The sequence below is a fragment of the Cynara cardunculus genome, unplaced genomic scaffold, assembly GCF_001531365.2.
Source record: "Cynara cardunculus var. scolymus isolate 2C unplaced genomic scaffold, CcrdV1 Un_Scaffold_196, whole genome shotgun sequence".
In the NCBI taxonomy this organism is placed as follows: Eukaryota; Viridiplantae; Streptophyta; class Magnoliopsida; order Asterales; family Asteraceae; genus Cynara; species Cynara cardunculus.
This window is the reverse complement of record NW_020200567.1, coordinates 6268-15919: the sequence shown is the minus strand read 5'-3', so window position 1 is coordinate 15919 and position 9652 is coordinate 6268. Positions and strand designations below refer to the sequence as shown.

General features: G+C 36.3%; 3 protein-coding genes across 4 annotated transcripts in view; 2 read left to right on the top strand and 1 right to left on the bottom strand.

Annotated features, from left to right (window-relative positions):
- Positions 1-1425, top strand: part of LOC112501510 (mediator of RNA polymerase II transcription subunit 7a-like) — a 7007-nt gene extending 5582 nt beyond the window's left edge. Inside the window, exon 6 of the mRNA XM_025105155.1 lies at positions 1387-1425. Within this exon, the coding sequence (XP_024960923.1) occupies positions 1387-1405 (19 nt within the window). The 3' untranslated portion in view covers positions 1406-1425. The remainder of the gene's footprint in view (positions 1-1386) is intronic.
- On the top strand, positions 1336-5027 carry LOC112501508 (serine/arginine-rich SC35-like splicing factor SCL33). 2 transcript variants are annotated; one of them, XM_025105154.1, is made up of 6 exons: positions 1336-1438; positions 2150-2306; positions 3167-3244; positions 3885-4049; positions 4557-4676; positions 4755-5027. In XM_025105154.1, the coding sequence occupies exons 2-6, from the start codon at positions 2158-2160 to the stop codon at positions 4873-4875; spliced, it is 633 nt and encodes a 210-aa protein (XP_024960922.1). In that variant the 5' UTR covers positions 1336-1438; positions 2150-2157; the 3' UTR covers positions 4876-5027. The 2 variants fall into 2 exon arrangements, with proteins under 2 accessions (XP_024960922.1, XP_024960921.1); XM_025105153.1 differs by having other exon boundaries at positions 1343-1440; positions 2140-2306.
- Positions 5028-7491: 2464 nt separating this feature from the next.
- On the bottom strand, positions 7492-9012 carry LOC112501532 (F-box/kelch-repeat protein At2g44130-like). The gene has a single exon (XM_025105189.1). It carries the CDS (start codon positions 8785-8787, stop codon positions 7738-7740), a length of 1050 nt encoding a protein of 349 aa, XP_024960957.1. The 5' UTR covers positions 8788-9012; the 3' UTR covers positions 7492-7737.
- Positions 9013-9652: the final 640 nt, after the last annotated feature.

The window sequence follows — 9652 nt, the reverse complement described above, 5'->3', positions numbered from 1 at the left end:
GAATTTGACTACACATTTGATTGACAGTTATTGAAATAAAATCTCACAAAAGAATAAAAATATGCATACATCAAGGGTGGGGGTGATAGTTCTGATGATGACAATAATGGTGTGGTGGTGTTGGGGTTGGGTGGGAGGTGGCTACGACTGGTGTGGCTATGACGATGGGGTCGGGGTGGAGATGTTGGCGTGCGGTGTGGGTGGTGTGGTGGGTTGGTTAAATTGAATGGAAAAATTCATTTTGTCTTTTTAAAACAACATTATAATATCTACCACGAAATGTAATTCAAATTTATTCACTTATGTCAAAGAAAGATCAAAACCCATCGTGGAATTTCGTAGAAGAATTAAAATCTACATTAATGACATGGTGATAGGGGTGGGGTGTAGTGGGGGTGGGGGTTAGGGATGAGGAAATGACAATGACATGGTAGCATGGTTGTGGTAGGGGCAGAGATGAATGGTTGTGGTGGGGGCAGAGATGGATGGTGTTGGTTAAATTGGATGTGAAAGAATGAAATTTCATTCATTTATATAAGCCAAAAAATGATGAATTCATTAATTTGTAGAATTCAAAAGAATTTAAAGAATTCCATCAAGAAGTAAACCAAACAAATGAATTGAAATTTGGTCAAAGGAATTTGTTATTCCAATTACATTGAATTTCTACGAATTCAGCGAACCAAACAACCCCGAGGAGTATGGAAAATCCCACTGGCTAAGGAGATTCTAACTAGTGGCCAATGGGGCAGATCCCCTAAACTAAGAAGCTATTTAGTAAACGCTTAGCTCGATAATTGCTTACTGGCAATATCACCATCCTCGATTATCTTATCGAGTAATATCCACTATCAAAATGGATTGTTGTGTGTTTCATTTACTCATAAGATTATTGGCTCTTCCTATGCCTCTTACCGAATAAGATTTTAAATCCTTGTCATGTTCACCCGAAAAATAAGTAATATTCGATATTAACCGTTTAAATTAGCACTTAAGATTATATGTTAAAAAATCATGACTTGTTGATTAAGTAAAAGTTTGAGATTTTTAATGAATAACAATATTTTTTCTCTTCGAGATAAAGCAAAGTTACCTACGATTCTGAGAGACTATTGAAAGAGATATAACAGTCATATCTCGTTTCGTTTGGTTTGGTTAGGTTAGGTTAATAAAATACATAATGAAACTTGGTGGGTTAATTCATCATTAGTCAATTGTTTGAGGGCCTAAACTGACAATAGTATGCATTGGATGGACCATAACCGTTAAAGTTCATACCTAAAGGGGTGAAAATAAATATCATACTAGATTTAGGCCACGTAGAACGTTAGAAGTTTCTCGAGACAAATCCCCCCTCAAAATTTTCGTTGCGTGAAATTCAATCAGGTGGATCGCTGCGAATTAGGGCACGGATATAGATCGATCAGTTTTGTTGAAGGTATCATCCTAATCTTCTTATGCAATTGGTATTTTTTATCAGTTTTATGTATTTTACGACATCGGTAATTGCAAATTTTGTGTTTTCTGATGAATATATCTGCCAATTAATCGTTATCGTATTCAACATGTGATCGATCTCAATCTCTAGGGGTAGTTTTCTGATCTTCTTCGTACTCTAGTCGTATATGATTAAAATTTTGTTTGCAATTTCACGTTTCGTCGTCGTTTTCACATCGATGTTATTTGATCAATCGTTGTCGAACCTCATAGTTATTACTTGGATACATGGATATTTTCATTCTTGTTATTGATCATGTTTTCTTGATGAATTTATGCTTCAATTTCCTCTCTGTTGATTCATTCAGTGTAGATTACCGTTTTTATGTGAATATATGATTGATGTTACGGAAATCTGTTATGGTTAATGCCTTAAATTAATGGTGGATCTTTGTTTTATTGCTTGTGATTATCGGCTAGTGAAACATGTTGCTCGTGCTTAAAATTATTTCCCAATTAATGAAAGTAAACATGGTTACATGGTGGCTTTCTGGGAATGGGTAACATGTTGCACTAGTGAGAAACTATATAAAATTTTGGATTTTGCAAGTTAGTTGACTGGTGTCCATACTTTGAATGAGGACTATAAGTCTATAAGGAAGTTGTTTATGATCAACATTCTCCTATTTATGGCTGCTTTATTTTCACTTAGGGTGAAGAATGAGGGGTAGAAGTTACAGCTACAGCCCTTCACCACCAAGATCCCGGAGCAGAAGGTATCGAAGTCCAAGCCCAAGGGGTCGTTATGGTGGTCGTCCTAGAGATCTTCCTACTAGCCTATTGGTTCGCAACCTTCGTCTTGATTGTAGGTTTGTTCTGATCGTCTCCTGTTACTGTGTTACATGTTGCCACAAATCCTTCTAACTTTTGTTGTCTGTCTCATGCCATACAAAAAGCAGATTCTGGTATTTGAACTTTATAACTTGCTAGATGAAAGCTTTGATTGCTGTATCAAACAGCATACCACAGCTAGCATGTGGCTGGTTTGCATTGGTATTTACTAACCACAACACTGCCTGCATTCTATGTTCTGTGATGATGTAGTCAGCCGTTCTTTAATTCAAGAATCTGAAGAGATGATTATTAGTTCCTTGCTACTTACAAAACATGGTTGGAAATTCTTATTATTGTTTTTTCTATTATAATTGTTCGTCATGTTTAAGACTCTGATTCTTCTGCATGAAAAGTAATCCTACAGCCATTCCTCCACTAGAGGTTGCTTTCCAATCCTCATAAAGTTGTATACTGTATTACTTTTTGCTTTGTTATTTGTTCCTATAATTTTTATTACTTTACTTTACCCTCTTTCTATATTTTATACCTTTTGGGAGGAGTGAAAGTTAAAGAGTTAGCATTGACATGGTCTTCAAAAATAATTATTGAAACATGTATTTCCTTTTTCATGATTTTAATTACTCTCTTGTTCTTGGAGTATTGGCATTTGTAGCTTGCAATACAATCTACCAAAATGTTATGTGGTGGTTGTAATCATGCAAAAATGGCTTCACAGTGAGCGGGGTTATTGACATGTGTTATGGCATAAATTATATTGGATGATAATGAATTTACACTATGTATTACAAGGAGATGCAGTAATTTTCGTAGTACATTGAGATTTTATCTATTGTTTTTTTAACATTGATCATTATTTTAACCTCGTTGTTTGCAGACCAGAAGATCTCCGTGTGCCATTTGGAGAGTTTGGCCCTCTGAAGGATGTTTACTTGCCACGAGACTATTATACAGGGTGAGCATGGCTTAGTTGCATAAAGAAATGTTTGGGTTCTGCCTCTTTGCTCTCTCAACAATTTGGACTCGAATTAAATAATTGATGTGATCAACAATTGTCTAATTTTCATATTAGTTGCTAGACATGCTCGTTCACATATTCAGTTGTTGAATTACATGATGGTAGGCGCCCATTTGTCATTTATATTTATTTAAGCAAATTGGTTTGTTTATTGGAAGTGTCGAAGACAAATGAAGTAAGAGACTTTTATCAAGATGATTTTGTGTACTTGAAGATTGAAGGAAGTTGGTTATAATACATTGTGAAGAAGTTCAATTGTTGAAGAACTTCACATAAAAACCTTCACTATGTAAGGTTAGCATCTGTTTTTTTGACTATATTTGGAGCGATCTTTTGAGGGATGTTCTTTTTTTGCTTTTTGTTTTTTAATTTAGCTGAATATATATGGCGTCTGGAATAGAGGATGCATACTGCCCAAGTATTCATGTGTTATTTGTATGTACATGTGTGGCTTTTTCATGTGTATACATGATGACGATAAATATACGTGTACTCCTGTAAGCAATGACATTACATTAGCGACTTTGATCGTTTTTATATGGGCACATTAGTGACTGTTATCAAAATTATGTTGCAGAGAGCCACGTGGTTTTGGTTTTGTCCAATATCTTGACCCAGATGATGCTGCTGAAGCCAAGTATCAGATGGACGGCCAAATTCTTCTTGGTAGGGAGCTGACAGTTGTGTTTGCTGAGGAAAATAGGAAGAAGCCTTCAGATATGAGAGCAAGAGAACGTTTCAGGTGAGTTTATTATGTTGGCGAATGCTTGTGCTTTTCCTCTGTTGCTGTTGTTCTTGACAAATATTTGTGTGGTCAGAGACGAATCCACAAAAATTTCCAAGCGGGCACAAAATATTTAGCATTAGGATAAAATAAACAAAAATTAGTTTATAAAAGTATGATTAAATTTAAAATGGCACACAAATGGTTTTTTGCAACACCCAGGTGGTTTTTTTATTCTTCTTTTTCATTGCCATTACCAAAAAATTAGAAGGGTTCCAAAGGAAACTTGAACTTGCAGCCTGTGATGCCACTACCAGTAGTCTGCAACTGCTTTTTTATCAACTTAGGGGAGTACACATCAAATTAAAATGGATGCATTTTTAACACTCATGATAAGAGTTCCACTATGTCATGGGAACCCTCCCTCCTTAAATCCGATACTGCGGCTGACGTTGATATATTTTGTTACATAAGAGTCATATATCTGTTATTCTTTTGACGTCTAGTTAGTGTTATTGACGACAGGGGCCGATCATATGATCGTAGAGGGTCATCCATCCGTTACTCTCGTTCACCCCCACGTGGAAGATCATATCATCGCAGTCCAAGATACTATTCTCCCCCAAGACAGGATCATTACTCAAGGTATGTGGTTAGTCATGCATCGTTTGATCACCCAACTTGTGGAATGAGGCGGTAATAGTGTCTGCGGATATGAAGCAGGTCCATTTCACCTCGAAACCGCAGGTACAGAGAAAGAGACAGGTCTTATTCAAGGTCTCCATATGGGTCAAGGAGCAGGAGTCCAACCCCGCTCAGGAGCAGGAGTCCGGAAGGTTATTAGGTGAGGCAATTTTCTGATGGATTAATGAATTATGTTCTGAATGTTTGCTGTGATGTAAACTACTCACTAGCCTAGTCCTAGAAAGTTTGAACTCAGATCCCCTTTGGCATTTGATACTTCCCTGGATGAACTTGATTTGGTTTGTGTTTTTTTTTGGGTCTGCTTTACTGTGTGGTCCGTGTGTATGCAGATTTTTTTATTGACAGGACGGGACAAGGTAGGCAGGTGAAAGAATTTATGAACGGGTATTATGTTTTAATTTGATATGCGTAGTTTAGTAATTTACCGATCTATTCCAGTAGTCTCATGCTCGATCTCCATAGAACACTATCCTCACGGTTGGGCCATGTCCCTGATATTAAACGGAGAACTCAGGACTAGGAAAGAACGTGGAGGGTCGTTCTTGGGCAGATCTTGCTTCTAAACATAAGGGATAGGGGTCCTCAAGTAGAGTACAATAGCTGTATCTTGTCTTATAGCCTGTGGGTCGAGTCGAGTTGCCTTTTTCGTGGGTATTGTTCCACCGATTTTGGTAGGATGGAAAAAATACATTTTTGCCCCAATCTGTCATATATTGTCAGTCTATGACGAATGAGACATAGTACAAATTTTTGTTCCGTCATGTAAGTAAACCGTAGTAAAAAATGCTGCTGCTACCGCTACTGCTACAATTCTGACCCATTATCGTGTCGGTATTCGTCGACATTAGTAATATGTTCAGGATGTCCCACATCTTACTGTAAGATGTCTCGTCTCTTCAAAATTCTGGAGGGTGCTCGATTTGTTTCAGGAAACGAAGATGTGAACGGAAACGACACAGTTTTGGATATGAATAATTATTAAATTTTAATTTGACTCTCAATTAATATATTTATTTTCAGCACTTAAAAAAAACTGTGCATTAAATGTAGATTCGTGAGTTTAGTTATCTATTTTTTCTGAAGTTGATGCTTATTTAACAAACATAAATAACTACGTCGTTAATTATTTTGGGACCCACAGAAAATGTAAGAAAAAGGTCTGAATGGAAACAAAACAAGAAACATTTTTTTACCCTTCAGTACCAAAAAAAGTAACATCTATAGGTTTTCTATTTTAGTAGATAAAGGTTTTAACAGTCTCGTCTGTATGCAATTTCAGATATTTAACCTTTTTTATTGTGTCTATTTAATTAGTTGATTTAAAACAGCAAGTGCCATAAAAGTTGTAACAACTTTATATGAATTATCAGTTAAGCACTTACTGGTGTGAGTCACCATCCTATTTACCTTATTGGGTGACATTTCTAACCATCAAAATGTATTTTTGATAGACATCTTCTACCGGGTCATTGCTACCAAATTCTTATTGAATAAGAGTCTTTTCCTTCAGTTGGCGGATAAGATTCTTGGTCATTATTGTGCTTCTTATTGAATAAGATTTTCGATCCTTGTCATGTTCATCTTATCTCTATGTTCATTAGATAAGTGTTTATCTGGTAAGAGTTTGGTAATTGGTTCTTATTTTTGGTGGTCACTTTTGGCCCATCTAACAAAACCTTCTACACACATTTGGTCGTTAGCTCGCCTAGAAAACTATAACTTACCCATAGTTTTCTACACTTGAATACTCTAAATAACATTGACCATGACCATTTTTGAATCAAATAATAAGAAAATTGTACATTACACGCAATCAGAAAGTGACGCGATTTTTTGTCTTTATTTGATAATTGAATATTTTGCTAACATGCTCTTCCGATTTTAATATTCACTCATAGTAAGATAAGATTCCCGATGACTTGTGTTTTCATTTTATTTTTATTATACTTTTTCGCTAAATAATTGAGTTGTCAATTTAGTGTGCCCACTTTACCTTTAACGTACTGTTTCAAGGGATATTGCAACGAGTGGATATGGTTTCTAGAAGAAAAGACGTTTTCCGATAAAGTCACAAGATGTAGCCGTAGATCATGGGTTTGTTTCGGTACGATAGGTTTTATCTGACGGAAAGTGAAAGAAGGAAGGAAATGTAAACAGGTTGAATATGACGGCGGGTCACTTGAGGACTAATAGGATCTCGAAAATTAACGAGATGTTTGGAGCATTATATAATTAATAGGATGAATAACGATAACCTAAACGATCTGTAACAGGATCTTGAAAAATAACAACATCTTTGCAGTTGTAGAGTCATATCATTTGTACTATCAATAACGACACTAGAAACGGTTTGTATAGAATTTAATGGCCTTTTTAGTCAACCATAAGCCATATTCTCAATTATGTTTCGCAATTATAGAGCTTTGTACTATACGTATGTTCAACAAGACGCTTATAATGGTTTATGACATATCCTCAATTATATTTTATGATTGTACTGTATTTATGTTAAACAAATTTATAATGTTCTAGATTGATTCTATAATTTATATGATAATACAAGACAAGTCAACATCATCAAACATAAAAACTTATCTCTTCATTGATAACGATTCTATCCTCTTTCATATATTAAAAGACGGTGTTGTCTCGAGAATTTATTATCATAAAGGATAAAATAAAAGGCAAACAAGGTTGATTTCAGTAAGTGTATTTTATCATCACCTATTAAAAACAAGAACTTAAAAACAAGATCTTAAAATAATACTGAACGACACATAATTATTAAAAAGATAACCACAAAAACTCGATTTTTTTAACATATTATATTCAAGAAATATTTAAAAAGGTACATAGACACAATATAATGCTACAAAACTTACATAACATTGTGCATAGGCATAATATATACATTTATATATATATATATATATATATACATATATATATATATATTATATATATCAAAAAGGGTAAAAGTGGAAATGATAAAAATACTCCATCAAATCTCGACGAGGCAACCCGATTGCACAAACCCAGAAAACTCATTGGGGACGTCTACCTTTACGAATTTACCATTATGCCCTTGGTTGGTCTTTTCCACCACAAAAGCCGCTTGTGGTGCACCTTGGTAAGCCGAACCGGTGACCAAAGACCGGTCCCCCAGGTCAACACCGCAGGTCCCTACTTGTACGGCCGGTTCGGACCCATCCCAAGACGTGAGATTACCACTTTGCTCAAAGGACACACAAGACCTCGGACACCGGCTCACCCGCCAAGCCTCGTCCACGCGCCGCCATGTTCCGGTGGAAGTTTCTAGAACCTCCGCGCTGTTCTTGAACCGTCCTTGGCTATCGGTATCGTAGCCGCTGACGACCCAAAACTCCGAGCCGATCACCACTCCTTCACACTCGTCTCGCTCCTCACTCATCGGAGTCAACTCAGTCCACTCGTCCGATCCAATATCGTACATCCAGGCGCTTCTAAGAGCGTTTTTGTTCTCGTCGTGTCCACCGGCGACGTAGACTTTCCCGTTACATGCGCCGGCAGCAAAAAAGGAACGAGTCGATGGCATATCCATCCGCTGAGTCCACTTCCGAGTTGTGAACTCGTACACGAACACGTCACGTAGCGGTTCCCAACTCACTGGGTTCCACCCGCCCATCACCACCAGCTTCCCTTCCGAGCTAGCAAGCTGGCAGAACAGCGGCAACCCATCCGGGTACTTGGGTACCGGGTCGATTTGGACCCAGATACATGTGGTCGGGTCGAAAACCGACAACCCGTATTTCGGCTGTTTTTCGGGTTTTTCGTTTAACCCGGCCGATTCAGGGTGAATCGGAAGCGATTGAACGAAACAAGCGACTTTCCGAGTAAACCCATTTTGTTTCCGGTGATAATAGAAGTCCTGGCTTTGTAGAAGTCGGCGCCACCGCCGGCAGACATGGGAGGCGACGGCGTGAGCTCCATAGTGCAAACGAGTCAAGCACTCGAGGGCGATTTCATGAGGTAAACCCGGGATCAACTCAGTGAAATCATGATTGGGTTCCATTTTCGTGATTTTCTCAAACTTATTTGTTTCCAGGAGAAAATTGGTGGATTGTAGAAAGAGGGAAAAAAGGTTCACGAAGGAAAAGGGTTATTGAATTCGGATATTTATAGGAAGAAGTGTATAATCAGATAGGGATGGCTGTCACAAGCTATCTTGAGGCCTAGCACTCAGATGCTGACACGTGGTGCACACAGATTGATTATTAGTAGAAAAAATCGATGCCATATTCCTTAGAAAAATGGAGTAATTAAATGTTCACTTTTGACAAATTTTCATGCCCTTTTTCTTTATTTACTTTAATTTAATATATATTTCCAAAAGTTGGAATATTGAAATTTATAACAAACAATAGTTTCTGTTTCAAAATTACAAGATAATCATCGTGATTTATAATATTGTTTAAATTTGTTCTTTCTCTCTAATAACCGTTAAAAATCTATTAAATGAAGATACATTTTTGTTTTTTCTATCGATTTGTTTTGATTTTTATCTGATCAAAAACCACACTGATCAAAATCATAAAATCGATTTTAATTAAATAAAAAATCAATAAAAAAAACCCATTTAACATATTCTTTAACGTTCATGAAAAGATCAAATCCAAAACCTTTTTGCAAGCAATCACTGGCACCAATTTGTAGTTTACTCATGAATTTAAATAATATCTTGAATTATTTTCTATTTTGTTATAAATACGTCTTATTCATAAATTAAAATAATACACGTTATACAAAAATATCTGTCCAATAAAAGCTTATTCGCTAACATCGTCTGATACCATGATGCTGAATCTAATTTATATTTTAATTGTATATTTCTACTTTAAAATTTAGATGTTTATGTTTTTCTAGTTAACCTGAATATC